The sequence below is a fragment of the Epinephelus lanceolatus genome, chromosome 17 (genome assembly GCF_041903045.1).
Source record: "Epinephelus lanceolatus isolate andai-2023 chromosome 17, ASM4190304v1, whole genome shotgun sequence".
NCBI lineage: Eukaryota > Metazoa > Chordata > Actinopteri > Perciformes > Serranidae > Epinephelus > Epinephelus lanceolatus.
Window position 1 is genome coordinate 5,193,510 of NC_135750.1, and position 22,420 is coordinate 5,215,929.

A 22,420-nucleotide genomic window follows, 5' to 3' on the forward strand; every position below is an offset into this window, starting at 1 on the left:
TATGAATACAGTCCATCTGATGCTTGTTTTATCACTGTAGCCAGTATCTCACTATCACTATCCTCATTCAGATTTTAAGAAGCTACAAATTATATTCAGCCACAAAATAAGTCTGAAAAGCTGCAAATCAGAAGAGTTGTTGCATAGAGATGATACACCGTCTCGTCTAGTTGCATTTATGTGATCTGGCAGGTTTTTCAAACGTTGCAGAGCAGCACATTGCAAGAAGTTGCCTGTTTCAAATTGTCTCGTCGCCAATCTTTGGTCTGAGTTTTCCGGGTGGTTAAAGATGCAGCGTGTGACGGCCCTCAATGCAGGTCATAGCTGGTGTGGATTTAAAACTACTGTCTACTGTCACACTCCATGTGTGCAACATGAAAGCAAAGTATCTAGTGTTTTTTTTTTCTGTCGAAAATATGCCATTTCATTAAAGGTGTTGCGCGCATACTGAAGTAAATTTGTGAATGTAGGACTTTACCTTATTTCTCTGACAAACAAAGATGCAATTTTAACAAACCCTTAAAGGAGCAGTCTGTTAGATTCAGGGGGAATTAGTGACATCTAGTGGTGAGGACTGCAAGTTGCAACCAGCTGAAACTTCTCTTGGATAGATTTCCTTCAGTGTTAATTGTTCAGGAGGTTTTTTTTGGAGGCTAAATTATCCACAGAGGTCTCTTCCTTTCCAAAACAAATGTCTCAGGTGATTTAACCGGTAAGAACACTGAATAAAACAGTGTTAAGTTACAATTTAATGTTTCCTCTACGCTGTTCAGCTCGTTGCAGACGGGCCGCTAGCCCAGCGCCTGTTAATGTGTGCTCAACTTTTTCTCTGATAACTGGTTTTTACTGGGTGCCAAATTATCCACAGAGATCTCCTCTTTACCAAAACAAACTGACTTGGTGATTTAAAGGAGAAAAAAACACTGAATAAAGCAGTTTCATATTAAAAAAATCAGTGTTTTTCAAAGGCTCTTTGCTGCAGAGGCGCTGTAAACTCTGGTAGCCGAGGTAGAACTAGGTAGACGAGATCAGCGTGCTTGTGTCAGAAAGAGGAGAGGAGTGTGAGAATAGACGGATCTGACAGGAGGTCTGACCTCAGGTGACCCCAGGCAGATGGATGGGTGAAACAGGACGCTGGGCTCTATCACTCTCCCCTCCATTCACATGTGCGCACACATGTAGACAGTAGCATATGCTCACATGTACACACACACGCACACACACACAACCTGCTGTCTCTCCATGGCTCTCACTTTCCAGATGGAATTTGTTGTCGGAGTCAGATGTCACTGGAGCTGCTGGACTTTTCAGATTCCCAGACTCAAACGTTTGTGGGTATTCCAGCTGTTCTGTTCAGCTACAGCGCAACGTAAAGATCAATCCACCCTGTCAACAGCTCTGTTTGTGTTGCTTTTGAGCTAATATACAGTGATAGCATGTAGTGTGCCTCACAGACTGGCCGCACACACATGTAGAAACACCTCTTGTGAGATTTCTGCAGTCCAGCCAGATCGATAAAGTGTTTTCCAGGGTCGAAACCAGCGTTTGAGAGTGCACATGCCTTACACCATGCTGCGAAGATGAGACTTCCATCTGTATTTTTTTCTGTCTTTTGACTATGAACTGCTAACCCCTCCCCTGCAGAGTCTGAAAGGTGGCTCTGAAGTTTGCAGCTTCACTCGTGTCAAAATGAGTGGAAACATCCAAACTAACTATTAAAACAACTCTTGCAGTGTAACCCACATTTGTGCTCTTAATCTGTATATCCGGGATATTCCATAGCCCTCATAGTCTTGCCGCAATACATCTAAGAACACTGCTTTTTATGGCTCCGTTTTTCCTGTTTGTTCCTTTAAGAAAAAGAAATCAAAGTCTGAGTCGAGCCGCTGCAGTAATTGAAGAAGCCACAGAGAGCCTCTACAGTTGGTGTCCGAAATGTGACCTTTGACCTCAAAGAGGTCACACACAGCAGACTGAGACCTCCTACAATGTCTGTCATGAGTGTTTCTGTATGTTTGCGTGTGTGTGTGTGTGTGTGTGTGTGTGTGTGTGTGTGTGTGTGTTCTGGTCCCATGAAAGAACAGTTGGTGTGAAGGGCAGTCACCACAGGCCAGGTCACACACCCAGACAGACGCCATCAATAACATGGCACCATGGACACACACACACACACACACACACACACACACACACACACATAACTGACAAATTAACACTTTCCTAATATGTCTCCCTCTGCTGAGTTGCACTCCGTCCTCTGTGTGTTTGTCTCTGTGTGTGTGTTTGACATGTGTGTATGTGTGCAGGTTGATCCTCGGGGAGAGCGGTATAGCGCGGTACCTCCACTCTGCAGTGCTCCTGAGCGGCACAGTGCTGGTGTTTGGGGGTAACACTCACAATGACACATCGCTAAGCAACGGGGCCAAGTGCTTCTCTGCTGACTTCCTGGCGTACGATATCGGTAAGAACACGTCCTGAACAATCACACACACACCAAGTCTGGTACTACAATATGTTTTGCAGCAGATGTCACAAATATTAGGCCAACTTTTAGAGGCCTAACCCAGGGCTCCTTTCTTTAGTTGCATTTTGTCCTCTGTCACTATTAAAGTTCCTCTCCAGGCACTGACTAAACCCCTCAAACAAAAGATTCATGTCTGTTCATCAAAATTACACATTAAGAGTTTTTGTCATGAAAAAAAAACAAACATTTATGCCTTAAGATGGCTTCAGTATAACTCTACACCTTCGCCTCATTTAGTATGCACAGATCTGTGAGTATGGATATGAGTCCTGTCCCTCAGCCACTTGCCAGCGTACCTGCTCACTTTCAGCTCTGCTCATCAAACACACAAACCTCAATCCAATTTCCAGAGAAAAAAATTGGCATTGTACGTTTCTGCAAACCACTGATGAATTACATTTGCATGTTGTTATGTAGAGGATACATTTAAACTTTATCTTTCAACAATGCAACAGCGAAGGGGCGTCGGTAGCGTAGTGGATAGTGCCGGCGCCCCATGTACAGAGGCATTGCCTCGCTGCAGCGGCCATGGCTTCGAATCCGGCTCACGGCCCTTTGCTACATGTCAGTCCCCACTCTCTCTCTGTCTCCCCATTTCACTCTCTGTCCTGTCATTAAAGGCCAAAAAGCCCACAAAAATTATCTTTAAAAAAAAACAAAAACAAAAAAAAAAACAAAAAACAATGCAACAGTGATTAACAGGTGTTTAGGTTTAGGCACAAACACCATGAGGTGAAGGTTAGGAAACAATCATGTTCTGGCTTTACATAACACTTTCCGTGGTACTTTCGCTGCTGAAAACACAACAACGACTCACTAAAAACATGTCCTGTACCCGACTAAGAAGTTGTCAGTTGAGTCTGGTTTGGCCATTTAATAAGAATATTCCTCCATATAAAGTTTAAAGTTTAACCGGGGCTCAGCAGGACGTTCAGTGTGACTGTAGCATTCATGTAACTTAGTAAACAAGCTAACGGTGGAACTCTAAAAGGTGGAGCTAGAAACACTAGAGGACGGTCACTCTGCTCAGGGCTGAGCTGTGGCTGGTTTGAGGCTCATGTAAACACTGTTCATACTGTGGCAAGTCTCACATATATTACTAAACTGTAACTATAAAGTGAAAGGATATTCTGCTGCCTCGCGCAGAAGCTGTAAACTAAAAATAACTTGATTCACCGGGCTGACCGCTGGTGACTTTTAAGGTGGAATGTTAACTTGTAATGTTACTCAATGCATGAGTTGATGATGTGAATCCATCAGCACACCTTAAATTTCACTGTGACAACTCTGACCATTACTTGAGTTTTTAATTGCCTCTCTTAGATGACACAGGCTTTTAGTAATGAGTGGATCTTCAAGGGTTTAAAAATATATATTAACTTGGACAGGACTTCGTGACCTGCATATATTCTAATCCTCACTTGGAGGAAAAAAAAAAGTGTTGTTTAGCGTCGTTCCTGTGGGCTACAGCAACACTGAACCCCTGAGCTTGCCTGAGAAAGACTAAATGCACAAAGCTGCTATTTTTAAATATCCCATGGAGAGAGCCTCTCACTGCAGCCTGTTCTATTTTGTTCTGAAAATGTGGGCGTGCAGCCTCGTTCTGTGGACGATAAACCAGGTGTAGACTTCCATCTGTGTCTCCGCTGATGAGGAAATACAGCGAGTGCTGGACGGAGCAGTGAGTGACAACAACCCCGCCCACATTTAAGAGGACTGTCTGAACAGACCGAGGGTCTAGGTACCAGGTCTGAAGGGTTACTGCTGGTTCCAAAGGTGGTAGTGGAGTAGTAGTGGAAACGTGGCTTTGTTGACTAGGAAGGAGTAACTTTTAACACTGTCTCCCAAGAACTAGCTCTGGTCTCATGACTCCAGTCCACCTTGATAGCCCCATACTGTTGGTGTCATCTCAATCAAATTTCTAAATGAATGAAGATTTCAAAACATTTCCAAGAAAATGTGCAGTGGAGTGACATCCTAAGAGCATATTTACTCACAGATATACCTTATATGTGATACATAATTTTGTTGTTTTTGTGTTCTCAGTCATTGCATTATCTAATATATTCATCATACTGACCACTCTGTGTTTGGGTGTTATGATAATTGAGGGTCATCACAGACAAACACATCCTACTAAGCCAGTCTTTTACTCATGATGACCCTCGGAGAAATTTGATTTCATTTGCTCTCATTAGTCATTCACTTTGCTGTCTTACACACAGAGACACACAAATGGTTTGTTGTTACCACTGATTCTCTGGTGTGAATCAGAATGTTGCAGCAGCAGCATTTGACGAAATGCCCGTAACGGTGCATACTGTATGAAGAGAGTCAGAGGAAGAGAAGAGCTTCGTATCAGAGCCAAAAGATAGCAACAAACTAATCATCTGAAAAACAGAAGAGTCTGTGAGGGAAAAACAGGAGTGTGTTCAGATACAGACGCTACTGTACTGTATAGGTAGAGAGTATGGATGATTAAGGATCCCATTACAGGCCACCCAGTCGCACCATAGACCAGATGGCATGAGGATGTTTCCGCCCCTCGACAGGGAGGGAGGAATGGAAGAATGAAGGGAGCTTTGGGAGAGGAAAAGAGGGATTACACCAACTCTTCACAGGAGAGAAACAACAGGGAGCACAGAGATTAACAAGAATGGAGACAGAGGGAGGGAAAATGAGAGATGGATGTGTATGCATGGAGGAAGGTGCTGTTTGAGTGAAGACAAAGAGGAACACGGGGAGAAACAAAAGCTCAGTGGGTGAAGCTGCCATGTCCTTGTAACATTTTGGTAAAGTTGCACAGTTGTTTTCTATATCTGTATGTTGGGAGGAAGAAAAAAATCTTCTGAAAGGATATCAGGTGAGAACCATAAATCACAGACCCCAAATATTGTATTGTGGTACTGTATGACAAGACAAATATGGCTTCCATTTGTATGCCTTTCAGTTTGGCATCCAGTATTAAAAAAACTACAGCTCCCAGAAGGTGGAGCTTCTACCACCAGAGTTGCACATAGGTGTATTACCTATTTTTATGTGTATATATACAGCCAGTGATTAGACTGAGATTGGTCACCCTTACCAGCCTGTCCATTGTTGTCTGATGAAGGTCGAATAGACCCAAAGCTCATCAGTAAAGTGACACTGCGTAGATGTCTTTTTGTACCCATCTGGACTCATTGATGTTTGCAGCACCCTGCCAAGACTGAGCCGGTGGAGCGGTAGCTTTTCTGCATCATCGACAACATATCCAGCCACAAGCTGGAGGTCAGGTGTATTTCCTGGTGCCTCACGTTGTTGTGCTGTTGCAGTAACCAAGGTTTTTCAGACTGAAGGTTTAGGATGTGTTTTGTAGTGATTTTTGTGTTTTAGTCCAACAACCTGCAGCAACAGTGTTCTTGGCATCTTTCCTCCTGACAAAATCAAAGTAATGGGAATATTTCCAGCCTTGAAGGTAAGCGATTCCAACTAGCTTTATAGGCCCAGTGTTGCAGCAGCAGCGCCAATCATCTGGGTAATTTCAAACTTTGGAAGTAGAGCTTTTTTTGCTTCACGCAACCCTAACCCATGCGTCATAGGAATGAAAGGGCCCTGCTGCTAATGCTGTATCCAGATCTCTTAATGATCTATGCTCGAGACATATGTGCTGTCGCTATCTTGGATTTTTTGGAGCCAGAAGTGATCGTATTTAAACATGAGGGTGGAGCTAACCCTAATGCTAGGTGCGAACTTGGTCAGCAAGATTAAGTGTGATAATGCTAATTAATTTCTACTGTACATTCATCATGTTGATCTGTTCTGCGCACACGACATCTGCATCCGCAGTGGCGGCTGCTGTTCTTTCAAACAGGGGAAGCTCACTTTAAGTTTGCATCATGAAATGTGTCATATAGTAGCGAGGCAGTAACTTGTAAAAGGAACATTAAATTGAAGCCGTTTATCAACCACACTCATGCCATAGAGCCAGCAACACACACCTAAAAGATTTTCAGATGGGTTTGAAAATGAGCTATATGGCTTATGGAAATAAGGAACTCCGGATGGCACTCTGTCAGAAGACTCCACTCGCAAATATCCACGTGGGACTGAGCTCGAAATGTGACGATGCCGGTGTGTATTTCCAAAGCGCTGTCCATCACAAAGGGGTTCAGCCTTTTAGACAGTTCCTCCAATCATCATGCAGACACCGAGCGTCCTCTCCTACCGCTCCATCAGGTCCCAGGGAAGCTGAGCCTCCCTGGAAATGACGATTTTGTCGCATTTATCCAATGACTGTCTCACTTTGCTGCATGAAAAAAACCTGCTCAGCGCTGTCTCATAGGAATGCTTGGAGGCTCCGCGTCCACCATGCTGACATGAGAATGTATGACAGGGAGGTCACGTTTGAAAACTGGTGATAAACAGCTGAAGTTTGAACATCATAGTCATGATGTTAAACGCATCCTAGCGCACGTTTAATGCAATGTAAATTCTTATTTTAATGTAAATTCAATAGTGCAGATTTGACCATTTCCTCTATGAAATTTAAGGGGAAGTTCAGCCTCCCTTGTTGTCTCAGAGCAATCGCCCCTGATTGCACGTCTGTCCGTCCTGGAAGAGGGATCCCTCCCTTTTCCCAGTTAAAGTTTTTTTGGGGAGTTTGTCCTTATCTGCTGTGAGGGTCCAAAGGACAGAGGGATTGTGATTTGTGAAATTGGGCTGTACAGATAAAATTTAATTGAATTAATGCTAATTTCCACTAGTGCGGGGGTCTTCAATGTTTTTCTCGGCCAAGGGTCCCTTTGCTCAAAAAGTGATGGAGCAGGGCCCTCTACAACATACACTGCATAAAACTGAGTTGCACTTGAAATAATTCCATGAATACTTTCAGGTCTTCTCTCAGATACTTTAATTTATTATTTCTTTCTGCTGTAAAGTTGGGCATTTTAACATACGGGGATTGACACGTTTTTAGAGCATTCAATGGCGATTCAAGGAACTGCAGTTTTTGGCACTTCTGTGAGAGGGAAGAACTTTATCTGCTGGAGACGCCCTTTGTATGTGGTTAAAAGCTGCAAAAACTGGGCCTTAATTTGCCACATTTGGCCAAAAAAAGTGCAAGACTTTTTTTTAAAGCACGATCAAGCTTCTGTATTTCTGGCAGCATTCAGCCCACGGTCGGTCCAAATCCGTCTGCCCTCCCCCTCTTCCTTTTATATTCCTCGTCGCTGTCTGCTGTAAATTATATAATAAGGGGGAAAATGCCAGGGAGGATATTGGTGAGATAAAGTAGTAAATGCGAGGAGGCAATAACAAGAAATAAGAGAGCAGAACATTGAGGAAGGAGAGAGGGATATACACAGAGCGGGAGAGAAATAAACAGTAAATGAAGGAGGGATTTAGGGAGAGAGAAAGAAGCACTGATGACGGTGGAAGAGAATTACCTCATAACAATAAAGGTGTGCCAGGATAAAGCAGGTAATAAGCCTGTGAATAAAAGGAGAAATCAAAGGTAATAAACAATAAGCATTTGTTTACAGAGTGTGTCTGTCTGAGAGAAGTTGGAAACAATGTCGTGTTCAGTGCTACTTTTTCTTCTGGCCCCATCAACAATCACAGTGAATGTGTGTATTTACATGTCCCTCAACTCCGCGCAAATACACCCCTGTCTTTATAAATATCATCATTTATTCATTATCGTTCATATCTGCAGATCTGCACAACTTTATTGTCCACTAGCCACCTCTCTGCCTCACCGCAGGGACGCAGGAGGGGAGGGAAGGAGGGAGGGGGGTGATGGTTAGGAGAGGAAAACAAAGGGAAGGAAGATGAAGAGAGGTAGCATGAGTCGGAGAAAAGAGGCTGCTACAGTGAGAAATGTTTGTTATAAACACTACGCAATAAACGGTGCTCTGCATGTCTGAAAAATGATTTGTATTGTATTAGTTTTGTGTACGAGTTCCTAATTCTGGCTCTGATACATATAGAAATTAACCTTTGTCAGTACAAAATACAGTTTTATGCCTTTGTAACAGTGATAGCTGTGACCAGGGGCATTACGTTTTTGGGTTGTCTGCACGTCCGTCCGTCCAAGGAGGTTATGTTTTCGCCGGTGTTTGTCTGTTTGTCTGCAGAATAACTCAAAAAGTTCTGCTGCTGCTTGGCGGAGGTCGGCGCTCTCCAAGTGCTTTTCTGGTTCTGAACGTGATATCTAGAGATCTCTTCGGGGGAATTTTTTTACATTTGGCATAAATGTAGACTTCGACTCCACTATGTACTAATTATGTTTTGATGATCATAGGTCAAAGGTCAAGATCAATGTGACCTTGCATCCGTCTCATTTTTGTGAGCAAGACATCTCAACAATGCCAGTTTTTCCAAAGTCGGACATTGACTTGGACACAATGAACTGATTTGAATTCAGTTGTAAATGGTCAAGGTCAGTGTGACCTTGCATTCTCATTCTGGTGAATACCATATCTGATTAGAATTTTTTTGGTCTAAGGTCAAGGTCACTGTGACCCCGTCCATCACATAAGAGCACAAAATATCCACAAACATCCACTTGGATTTAACAATGAACTGATTAGATTTTCAAGGTCAAGGTCACTGTGACCTTGCATTTTGCATTTTCATGAACACAACATCTTAAGAAAGCCTTGAGGGAGTTGCCTCACATTTGGCATAGACTTCCACTAGGACTCAAGACTGAACTTATTGGAATTTACTGGTAAAAAGTCAAAGGTCAAGGTTAGTGTGACCTTGCATCCCTCTCATTCTTGTGAACAAGAATCTCAACAATGCATCTCAACAATGCATTGAGGGAGTGTTTTCAAAATTTGGCACATACATTCACTTGGAGTCAAAAATAAACTGATTAGAATTTGGTTGTAAATGGTCAAGGTCAGTGTGACCTTGCATTCTCATTCTGGTGAATGTGATATCTCAAGAACACCTTGAGGTTTTGCTTTTGCTTTGAGAGTTTCCTCAAAGTTGGCCTAAACATACTCAAAGACAAGCTCACAGAGATGGCAGTGGATCCTTCCTTTATCTCCTGGGTCACAGATTACCTGACAGGAAGGCCACAGTATGTCAGGTTGGGGAACTGTGTTTCTGGGACATTAATGAGCAGCAAGGGGGCTCCACAAGGGACTGTCCTGGCTCCATTCCTGTTCACACTGTACACGGCGGACTTCAAATACAACTCTGAGTCCTGCTGCATCCAGAAATACTCGGACGACACTGCTATTGTGGCGTGTATCAGGAATGGGCAGGAGTCTGAATACAGGGACCTGATAAAAGCCTTCAGTGACTGGAGTCACAAGAACTGTCTCCTCCTGAACACCTCAAAGACCAAGGAAATGATCATAGATCAAGTAACATTTGTCAACTTTATCCATTGTCAAACTGTTGTTATATTTTGCTTTCTGACAGTTAACTCTTTACTTTCTGCTGCTTTCACTTAAAAAGGGCCAGTTAAGACAATAATTACATGATTCAGAACCCAACGACAAATTTGAGAAAAAAAAAAAAAGGTAATGCTTTATCTTACAGATAATTTCTAATCATTTGCAGTATTTTACATATATAATAATGGATCCTAATGGGAATAGTCGTGTCAATACATATCACTTCTGGATATGTCGTTATGGTCATATTTTAGCCTTGTTAAGAAAAATTATTTAATCTCCTTGATTACAGTTGCTATCAAAAATAGTATGGAATATCTATATTAGCATATTTTTTGAGGTATTGTATCCAAGTTAGAAATTCCAGTATCCCAAAAACAGTAGTTTGTAACTTACTGTGGAAAGAGTTATGCAATATGATAATAATTATAATGGAAAATGAGGAATTCTTCACGTGTGCAGTTTGCTCTACAGCCATTTAACATATTTCAGTATTAAATTACAAAAATGTTTGCATGGTTCTGTTTAAATAGATCTGAAATAAGATCCATGATAGCTAGAGTATTCATTCTTATAGCATCAGATAGCTAAAGCTTTGTCTTCCCTGTCATCATGTTTTAACTATATGTTGCTTTACCTTATGTGCAGTGCAAACACAGTATTTTGCTGCTATTATCCCGGAATTTTCCCTTTGCAGCAGAAAGCTTAAGTGTCTGTCTTCTGTGTCATCACATTGTACACTCGGTATGACTTCACTGCATGATGAATCCATCACAACGCCTTTGTACTCTGCTCATAAATATGAGCAAATCTCAAAAACTAAATGATGAACATAGCTGATATAACTTATCAGGTGATAGGAAATATTTTCTTTATGTTTCTACATTTAGAAAGCTTTGGGATCAGTATGTTTTTTTTTGTAAAATCTGATGGAAAAGTGTGTCCGTACTGATTTTAGGGATATGAAGCATGTGTACATACTCCAAGAAATGACATCACAGTAAGCACCAGTGTAGACACAGGCGACTGTTCCTGTTGCAGTTTATGAGCAGCTGCTAATGTCCACATGGGAATTAACTGCAACACTTTGAATAACCCTGATATTTTCACTTCACAAATGTTGAATTTAAACTTATATGTAGTGTTCAAAGTGGAAACTTTTTTGAAGTTGAAGTGCACATATCCCTTCTTAAGTTCTTAAAAATAATCTAATTAAAAATATTAATTACAGGTACATACCTGCAGTACCAATTGTATACATCTCCTCTAGCCATTTCCAAGAAGTGCAGTTGCTTTCAAGAGAATTATTATTGTAGAAAATTTAAAAGAAATGAAGGTCCCCCTGAAATAAAGCGTAATTTCATGTTCCTCTAAATAACAACAACTTGCTTGTAGAATGTAAAGACTTCATCTCCTCTCCTCTCCTCTCCTCTCCTCTCCTCTCCTCTCCTCTCCCATCTCTCCAGGAGATAATTAATTAGTTCCACCTGTAGAAGTCACTTCCCTCCATCCCTTGTTTGGTCTTTATTTGCTCCTCTGTTTCTCCCTGCCTCCGCGCTCACAGCGAGCGGAGAGGTTTCGAGCACTAATTTGTTTTTGTTTTGGCGCGCTAACCTTGGAGGGGCGACGCAGCGTTATTAGCTTCTCCTGCTCTTCTGCTGCCACACATTAGATTCAGGTCGACACGGAAGACACTTTTCATTTGGATTTAATTCTCCCTCTCACCCTCCAGCTCTCCCTCCTCCTCCCCCACTCCCCTATCCTCCCCTCAACCCTGCCACCCTCACACTTCTAATTAGATTTGGGGGGAAAATGAACTCTGATTAAAAACGCAGTCCTCTCCAACTTGACACACCACAGGCACACACCCACACACTGTCTGCTGCACGCAAACATACACACCTGACACACACACACACACACACACACACACGGCACAGCCCACTAAAAAGCCCAGGGCAAGCTGGGAGCTTGTTTGGAAGATGTTGGGAGCTGTGATATATTGGTGGAGCAAACAGTGGCTGCCGCTCAAATCTCCTCCTCCTCCTCCTCCTCCTCCTCCTCCTCCTCCTCTTCCTCCGCCCACCCTTCTCCATCAAGTCCTCCATTAGTGCAGATCAGATCAAACTGTCAATCAGCCCAGCCCGCCTGCCTGCTTCGATCTGGTCTCATGATTTCTGTCTCTGTCCCACCATGCATTATTAACACAGATTTTCTCATATCCTGAGAGGAAATTAAAATCTGCGTTGATGTGTGTGTCCCTGTATATGTGTATGTGTGTGTGTGTTGTGGCTGATAAGTATCTGTCGAGCCTGCAGTTCTTTGGACAATTTGGCAGCTTTAATCTCAGGGTGGTTGTTAGGATGTGTGTGCCCAGTGCGGCCAGGAGATGAGATCAAAAGTCAGTGACACTGTTATCCTTTTTTTTTTTTTTTTTTTTTTTTTTTTGTTAAGATGTAAAAGTTTTATAGCTGTGGGTGGAGGTGTGAGGTCAGGCGTGGGGGGCTTTTCAAACTTTCAACAAAGCTTTCGATCCACATGAACAAATCAGAAGCTGAACACTGACACTGTCACTAAACTCTCTTGAGGTCAAACCATCTGTAAATGCACTGAAACAACAGAGGATACACATGAGAGTGCATCCAGTTTTCAAATAAATTTTGAGGGATGTTATGTTTAGCCAACACACGCATGTGGCTAGGTTTAGGACAAAAGAACAGGGTTTGGCTTTACAATCTTACGGGATGCAGACACCGGCCTCCTGGATGAAAGTAGGTGGTTGTTGGACCCATCCACCACCCTTACCACCTGCCCTACTTGGACTCCTGCTGCCCTAACTTTAGTTGTTGTCCCACAGTGTTTCCACCTGCCAGTTGCTGTTACAGAATAACCGCAACGGGGCATTTTACAAACAGTCTGTAGTCCAAATTTGGTCACTTCTGGCTTTGAAAAACCAAGATGGCGATGGCCAAAATGCTGAACTTGAGGCTCAAAACAGAGTCCACAAACCAGTGGGTGAGGTCAGGGTAGCTACATCCATTATTGTATACAGTCTATGCTCCACACCTTTACTTTCTGCCCATCACTATTCCCAGTGTCGGCACTTAGTTTTGCCACTGAGCAGAAGTCTAGTGCAGCATAGTCTCTATATACAGACTCTACATTTAGTGAATGTAGAGTCTGTAGGCAAACCCCGGAGATCTTGCCTCCGGAAGAAGAAGAAGGTTTCCGGTTGTAGGCTGTTTGTAGTCCGCGTGATATTGACCAGTCACATTTGAGCCAGTTGCAGTTGTTGCCAGGTTAAACGGTCCGTGCGGTGAACTAACGAGGCGGAACATAATTGGCATCACTGCAAACTCTGAATCCATCGCAATGGTTCAGCATATTTACTTATATATAAACGGAAATCGGAAACGGAAATTCGCCTCCTCCGCTCAAATCAAACCGGAATACCAGAAAATCAGGGGTCTGCCCCCTGAGGCTGTATCGCCGTCTGCGAAGTCAGACGCCGAGTATAGCCAATGGGTTCCGAGAATGAGTGCAACAGAACTCAACAATATGAGTGCAGTGCCCAGGGATAATCTATCAATCTATCTACCTGTATACCTGTATATGTTAATATGAATTTAACCCTTATTTAACCAGAAAAACCTCTTCAGATTAGATTAAAGAAGGAAAACACCTTCATTACTGGAAGAAATGAAATATACAATAAGTATATCAATAAGTATGTTTTCTTTAGTGTAAGATACTGTTACCTTCGAATGAGTCGTTTATATGTACACACAGAGAAGGTCCTCATCTATGGTGATTGCTAAGTTGCATTGCCATGTTCCTACAGTAGCCCAGAATGGACAAACCAAACACTGGCATTGGATAGGGCCACCTGTGTTTTCCCTTCGGCCACAAAATTAGCTGCGCTTTAATGACAAGAATATTGGAGAAACACAGAATTCACAATGTGAAACTGCTTTATTCAGTGATTTCTATGGTTTAAATGCGTGGTCCATTTGTCTTAGTGAGGAAGACACCTCTGTAGATAATTCAGCTCCTGGTGAAAACCTCCTGAACAATGAACACTGATTACAAGCCACAATCCTCCTCGATATCTGCCACTTAATGCCCCTAAATCTTACACACTGGACCTTTAACAATGTGTTAGTTTGTTTACTGTGAAAATAATAAAAATCAAACTCTATAGAGGATTAACAGTGAGCTGCCTTACCTCCACAGATAAGACAACTGGGACTGTTTTCAAGGAACAGGCCACAGTTCTTTGACTTCCCAGCTCTATTGAAACTCATTTTAACATGTGTCAAGTGCCGGAAGTGAAACATATTTCACACACCACGTGCTTCAGATGGAATTTAATTGTCACACTGCAGCACACCTAAGCAGAGGTGAGACTTTGATACAGGGCCTCGCAGGTTGAATGAAAGTAGAGCTGACAAAACAGCAGTGTTAATGCAAGATGTAGAAATAGATTCCACAAGGGTATCACAGATTTAAATCTCCAGACTGACTCCAAAATGTCAAATGTTAATAACCGCAGCAGCTGTCTCGCATATTGTTCGACAGGAGCTTTAGCCTCTTACCTATCAACTTTACAACCTTTTTCTACCATCTAACATTTGTTACTGTTATAGCGCTCAGCTTCTGATGCCAGGTTGTGTTCAGAACATTTTGTTCTATGAATGAAAAACTAAAAGATTTACTTCTGACTTTTAAGCATAGAGAGTTTTGCTCCCTGAGTCATGTCTCTCAGGCAGCACGCTCTGGTGTGTGCTAGAAATGTCAACCTTCAAAAATCGAATTAAGCTTCCTCAGTTGGCGCTGATCATTGGCATTGGACTTACACTCACCAGCCACTTTATTACGTACATGTGTTAGACTGCTTGTTTTTGCTAATAGCCATTCAGCCAGTTTTGTGGCAGCAACTTGATATATTTAGTCATGTAGACATGGTGAAGACGAGCTGCTGAAGTTCAAACAGAGCATCAGAATGGGGAAGGAAGGTGATTTAAGTGACTTTGAATGTGGCATGGTTGTTGGAGTATTTCAGAAACTGCTGAGGATTTTCAGCACAACCATCTCTAGGGTTTACAGAGGATGGTCCCAAAAAGAGAAAATATCCAGTGAGCCAAAATGCCTTGTTGATGCCAGAGGTCAGAGGAGAATGGCCAGACTGGTTCAAGATGATAGAAAGGCAACAGGAAGTCAAATAAGCACTGGTTCCAACCAAGGTGTGCAGAAGAGCATCTCTGAAGCAACAACACCTTGTCCAACCTTGAAGCAGATGGGCTACAGCAGCAGAAGACCACACCAGGTGCCACTCCTGTCAGCTAACAACAGGAAACTGAGGCTACAATTCACACGGGTTTTCTCACCAAAACTGGACAATAGAAGATTGGAAAAACCACATTCAGATGGAAGCATGGATCCATCCTGCCTTGTATCAACGCTTCAGGCTGCTGCTGGTGGTGTAATGGTGTGGGGGAGATTTTCTTAGTACCAACTGAGCATGGTTTAAACACCACAGCCTACCTGAGTATTGTTGCTGAGCGTGTCCATCCCTTTATGACCACAGTGTACCCATCTTCTGATGGCTACTTCCAGCAGGATAACGCACCATGTCACAAAGCTCACATCATCTCAAACATGACAATGAGTTCACTGTACTCCAATGGCCTCCACAGTCACCAGATCTCAGTCCAATAGAGCACCTTTGGGATGTGCTGGAACGGGAGATTCTCATCATGGATGTGCAGCCGACGAATCTGCAGCAACTGTGTGATGTCATCATGTCAATATGGACCAAAATCTCTGAGGAATGTTTCCAGCACCTTGTTTGATCTATGACACCAAGAATCAAGGCAGTTTCTTTAAAAGAGAGTGATATGGAAAGTTTAGTAACAACTAAATATGACGCTACAGTTCAGCCAACAGCCTGTTAGCTGAGATGGACATAAGGACTCAAACAGGGGGAAACCAAATCGCCCACTCCTAATACTGTTGGGTCTGCATGTATTCAGGTAGGCAAGTCCTGACGTGCCAGTTACATTTATGCAAATATCAGTGGGTAATCCGTGCTTGTGATCATAGGAGGGTATTACCCATAGAGTTAGGTAGAGTGTGGACCCTGTGTGACGTCTCACTCCAAAATCATCGACAGCCAGCAGGTGTTCAGTAACTTTGGTATCAGACACCAATGAAAAAGCCGTCCTTTGGCATGGGCATGATCAGCGGCCGGTTATTGTTTAACAGCATCCAGTGGCGTCGGGGGGAAGCATGGCAGGACAACAATGGAAGTTAAGGCAGAAGATATCTGAGTAGTAGTTTGTTGTTGAAGGAAAAAAGGTATCAATTTGTGGTGTTGTATCGACGTAGTGCTTTTATTTTGAAAGAGACTGTGTGCAAACTGTACATTTCCTGTGAAAACAGAAGTGTATTTTGAAAACAGACAATGCATGTAACAGGGTGAAGTTGACACGGCGTCCCAGAACGTCAACAGCCAACACACCCAGGGTACCTCGGACGTTGTATGTGGACGTGGAAAGTCCATGACCAAATGTGAACGTGTGACGAGGTGAACTAAGTTTCAAAATATAAAACTATTCCAACAAAGAATAAACATGTCATTATAGAAGGAACGCACGCTCAGGTCTCAGCTCCGCTTGATTGTATCAGCGTCACCCTAGTTGGTATGTTAATATGACTGACCTTTAACCCCTGCTGGTGATGAGCTCATTGCTCTTGGTGCTGATTAGAACGACCCCCCCACCTCTTCCCATCCTCTCACCGTGTCCTCTGCCGCATCCCTCGCTCTTAAACAAGCGCTCCCAATTAGCACACCGCTTAACGAGGTCGTTAGCAACCTGGCGTCCCCGAGTCCCCGACTCTACCGGCGCTGCGTTTACATTCGGGGAAGGCTCATCTGGCTAAATGGCACATTTACACTAACTCACCGCAGACTCACACACACTCACAGTCATTTCCATATGAATATAATGGGAGCACGTCGGGGTCATTAAAACATCAGAGAGTTGTAAAACCCAAATAGTAAAATACACAGAACTGATAGCTTCAATGATAACCAGACAGAGAGAGGAGAACTTTATGATGATATTTGGTGGTGTGAAGTGTTTTATGAAGTCATCTCCCAGATTATTGTCCCTATCTTCTCTGTAGCACCGTAATTTAATGTGAAAAGGTTAGCATAATGAGTTCTTATTCCTCGTGATGAAATGAAAGGAGGGGGTTGAATTGTGGGTCACCCTGCTCAGTTCTTTCTCCTCACAAGCAACAACATATCTGCTCCTTATTCCAAAAATATAAGAGAGATTTAGAAATGATGTGTCACTCAATATGAGACGTACAACTGCGCCAAAATGAGACAAAATAATATCAAATAGCATCGTTTAGGCCAAGACCATTTTTTTCCAATTCTAGGGAATTTTACAATATTTAAAACGATAGAGTGTTAGAATTCAATGCCAGCACACAGCAAATATACTTCTTATCAAAACTTAAATCAGCATTAGAAATACTGTATTTTATTTTCTAAACTAACCGTATATTCCACCAGTTTAGAACCCAATTATGTTCCAAACAAACACACACAAAAACATATTGTAATGGTGGATTTCTACTCTTAATGCACTCATGAATCAGTAGCAAAAAGTAAAAGAATACTTTATTGTGTTATTTTTTCTGTCCATTCCAATGGATGAAGAATCTTAACGTAGACACCACCTAGTGGTAAAGAACGACAAGAAATGGTCTCAACTGATTTTTTTTTTTCAACAAAAAAACCCCACAAGTTTATTATTTTACATGAAAATTGAACTCATATCAGTGAATAAAGTGATGCTTTGCAACACACAGCATATATATTTCCTATTGTATTTGTCATCACTACTTAAAATATCCTTAATTTATGAAGTATCTCAAGAAAACAGTGCGTTTAAAACAACCTGAGATGAATACTCTGTCGACATAAATAAAATAAGATGTATTAAAAGCTGATTGTATCATTAGAGAATCAAATCAGTACTGTATTTCCGTGTTTAAACTGTATATCTCTATTTATTTTCAGTTGACTTTCAGATCCCCCATTCATTTCAATAGACAGATATTTAAAAAAAAACCTTTGAAAAAATCCTGAGTAAAAGTTATAGATCTTTATGTGATTTTTTCGACATGTATAAGTAATATAACATCTCGTGTGTACTTTAAACACAGGTGAAACACAGATTTTGCACTCTAACAATATATTCAATAGATCAAAATGTACCATGCTTTTCTTCCTGGCCTCACAGTCAACCACGCTTGTTGAAAAAGGGGGCGTGGCTTTACTGCAGTCCACTTAAAATGATGTGGAACACTTTGATTGGCTCATAGACATCCCATCAAATAAATCTGTGCATTTAGGTTGAGCAGGTAGTGTGGTAGGCTTTGAAGCTAGTTTTCGTAGTAGCCAAACAGTGGTACTGCATTTCTGGGGTCTGTCATGCGATGCCATTGGGATCAAAAAAAAGACTTAGACCATAGACCTAGACCTACATTGGGAAAGAGATGTCTGTAAATAAGTACAAAAGTTCTTCTCAGTGTCACTATCCCCCAGAAATCACTAGTTCCACTATCAAAGTATAAACCATAAAGTCCGATAACATTTGGAAAGTCTAAAAGACCTGCAAGATTAAACCTCATTCAAGTTAGCAGAGCGCTTAGCCAGAAGTCAGTTGCTTTGCCGGCAGAAGATGGCTGCTCAGCTGAACTCAGTAAGTCTCTTGTGTCCCTGTTCTGAAGTGGCGCTAGTCATCCGGGTAATTTTCTACCGTGGACGTAGAATGATTTTGGCTTCAAGCACCACTGAGCAACTGTCATAGGAGTGAACAGCGCCCTGCTGCTGATGCTGTATCCAGGTCTCTTCATACGTCCATGAGGTGGAGTCAGATGTTATCAAATATCTAGACATCCTAAAAAAAAAAAAGTTATATCCTTTGGAATGGATGAAGGACCTGGACGGGTTAAAAGATGGATAATGAGTCCTGGTATACTTTTTGCATTACTGCTTACAGAATAAATAGGTGTTCAATAAAAGCATCTTGCAGTGGTCAGAGACGCTGCGCACAGTCCTCTGTCTGGTTGTTTCTTCTTGACTTGACCTTTTGCAGTTTCTCATTTCAGTCACACTGACGTGAATATATTGTATTTAAGCCACTTGTGTCTGTGTGTGTGCTTCTCTCCAGCATGTGACGAGTGGACCGTCCTCCCCAGACCAGGCCTGCACCGGGACACCAACCGCTTTGGACATTCTGCCATAGTTAGCAATGGGTGAGCGCCATCCTTATTCTCCCAAACTCCATCTGCAAGTTCCTTTTTTAATCATCACTCATCTCTGTAAAATATCTGGTACACTACATGTCTGAATTTGCCGGAGATTTATTGCTTTGCATAAGAACACTTCAGCAGAGTGTACCTGCCATCGCTGATGTTTAAATCTGTGTAAATCTGCTACATAATCCACTAAACTACTCAATTATATATATGCAAATAAAACAATTCACTGTGCATTATTCCTGCATATTTTTACATTTCCTTGATGTCTTCCCGCTGTGTCCTCTAAGTTTTGGAAGCACTGAGAGTCTCGGTTGATGTTCCTCCCTGCTTTTCCCTTTCAGGTTGCGGTTTTGTTGTGTCGATTGTTTATGGATTGATCTCTTCATCCCAATGTTATATTTAGTTTCAGTTTACACTTCTCTTGTCACTTCTTCCTCTGCTGATGTCTCTGAAGCTCTCAGTGTAGAAACTTGGGCTGCGTCTCTGCCACATCACCTCCTGTCTGTACGGGGATGTTTCTCTCACTTTACTTTCTCAGTAACTTTCTTTATACCTTCTATGTATGGATACAGTGCATATATGCTCTATATATTTCTTTCTCGTGTCGAGGGCTCTATTTCTACCTCTCCCATATTTGAGTGTTTCACTGTATTTTGCTGGCTTCATTCACACAGAAAAGTTGGTCAATAATATTCTTCTATACTGGTGCTGTGGTTTCTACAAGAATTGTAATGTGGGTTTTGAATCGCTGGATTGTCGGCCTAGAACTTCTGTGAGACTGTTTTTGACTGTTTGCTGCAGTTGTTTTTTTGACTGCAGATGATCTGACATCACCAAGGTTTCTTGGATAATTACATTTTTTGATAAGCACCTTTGATGAACGTCGGATCCTTCGAATCAAAGAGTAAAGCCCAGTTGAGACCAACGATTCTCGATTCATTCATAAAGTTCAGCTCTGTCTTTGAAAAGATCTCAACACCTCCTCATCTGTCTTCATCACTGCAGTCATTCCTTGTCTCTTGAAGACTCGTTGTATCTTTTGCTTTGTTGCTTCCGTCCATAGCTACAGTACAGGTGTCTGTTGTGATTCCTTGTAATTCTCTCCATCTCTCCTGCAGCTCCATGTACATCTTTGGAGGTTTCTCGGGCCTCCTTCTGAACGACGTGTTGGCCTACACCCCTCCGTCCTGCCAGGCCTTTTCTACCCCAGCTTCCTGTGCTGCTGCTGGACCAGGCGTTCGCTGCCATTGGATCAAAAATGGATGTGTCCCCTGGGAGCCGAAAGCAGCCGAGAACATTTTTCCTGCTCCTTTTTGCCCTGCACGACCTGGTAAGTTACACTGAGGTCCTGTCTGCACAGCTGATTCTCTAAAAGAACAGTGTGTAAGATTTAGGTGGATTTTGTGGCATCTAGCAGAGAGGATAGGTGAGATAGTGGTGAGGATTCCTAAGAGTGTTCATTGCTCTGGAGGTTTTTACTAGGGATGCACGATAATATCGGCATGTCATCAGTATCAGCCAATATTGGCTTTATATGAACTACTGGAATTGGCCAACATGCTGAGAATATCGGAGCAAGCCAAAACATCCGCAGGGGTCTCTTCCTCTCCAAAAGAAATGGACACTCTGATTAAAACCGTTAAAATTAATTTTTAATTTCTCTTAGCTATTTGGGATCAGTGGGACCTGATGAGTATAAAAAACTAAACATTTTTTACAATAATTAAGTCCCAATGTCCTCAAACGAGACGATAATGAAGTCCAAAAGTCCTCAAACGAGTACTTCCTAATTGAAAGCTTAGCTAGTTACCGTTGCTAAAACTGGTCAATCTTGTTGCCGTATCAAACTACAAACATTATTAATCATACATAGAGAAGTCTGAACCATAAAATGTGATCAAGTTTTGGACTTTGTCCACATTTGTGTCGGGACTGACTTGGCAGAGATGGCTGCCATCTTGCTTTTACAGTTGTTAGCGTATTGTGCTCTTACGACCACTAGATGGCACAAAAAGTGTCCACGAACGAGGACAGCAGGTCTAAGATAGTAAAATGAAGTATCAGGTCAAGTAAACCCTAAATGAGATGTCGTCATATGAGGACACAGGGTCTCAGGTGGATATATGTGCTCACATTTGTCTCTGATGACTTAAGATCCAGACGTTCAGGAGGTTTTTAGCTGAGCTGAATTATCTGCAGAGGTCTCTTCCTCACCAAAACATACAGACCTGGGGATTTAAACCAGTTAAACACTAAATAAAACAGTTGCACATTAATAAATCAGTGTTTTCTGATGCTCTTGTCGCGGAGGGGCGGCTAACTTCGATGGCTGAAGTAAAAACGTGAATGTTTGTCCGTTCTGGGCTACTGTCGAAATATGGCGATCTCCGTGGACATGGACCTGCTCTCTATGTAGATATAAACGACTGATTCTAAGAAAATGAAAACACTATGAATCCTATTTTCAGTGGATTATACACTAAAGAAAACATACTTATTATGTTATATTCTATTTCTGCCAGTCTATCCCTGTAAATCTGACACACTGGACTTTTTTGCCTTTTTTGTCCAGGCATATTTACCCTGTCATGTCAACATCTTCTCCCTGAAATGTACAGCACAATCCAGCATAAGTGTTGCTCCCCAAAGACCACTTTTTTCATGAGAATAATAATTATTCTGAAGGGTCTGGCTTCTGAAGTTTGTTTGCATGCCGTAATTATGGGAACAGAAGGTCAGTGCTGCAACAATTACCTCATTTTGAAATAATTAGGTTCAGTCCAAACCCTCCTTCCCCTCCCCCCCATCTGTCTCTGCCAGATTTAGATGCTGTAGCTTTCCCAGGTATTCTGCTTCAGGCGGCTCACTGCAGGTTTAAATTAAAAGCAATCACGCTCTTGGTGGTACTGTCAGTTTTAAATATAGGACATAATGGATTGACTGCTTTAAAGGACCACACCAGTGTTTATTCACGTGTAAGTCTGTTTGCCACAAATCATCTAAGCTTTACATTCATTTTATATCATTACCATCACAGTGGTCACAGGATCACTGTAAGATAATGAAGTGTAGATGCTTCAAATGAATCCAGAGTGAAACTATCTACCTTATATAACCTTTACTTAACTAGGAAGTCACATTGAGATTAAAACCTCCTGCAAAT

The 22,420-nt window shown here is 42.1% G+C and overlaps 1 protein-coding gene across 3 annotated transcripts in view; it reads left to right on the forward strand.

Moving 5' to 3' along the window:
* Positions 1-22,420, forward strand: part of atrnl1a (attractin-like 1a) — a 445,178-nt gene that overhangs the window by 85,601 nt on the left and 337,157 nt on the right. For all 3 annotated transcript variants that reach the window (XM_033643351.2, XM_078160934.1, XM_033643359.2), the window contains exons 10-12: positions 2,307-2,461; positions 19,167-19,251; positions 20,376-20,587. In XM_033643351.2, coding sequence (XP_033499242.2) covers positions 2,307-2,461; positions 19,167-19,251; positions 20,376-20,587 — 452 coding nt within the window. The remainder of the gene's footprint in view (positions 1-2,306; positions 2,462-19,166; positions 19,252-20,375; positions 20,588-22,420) is intronic.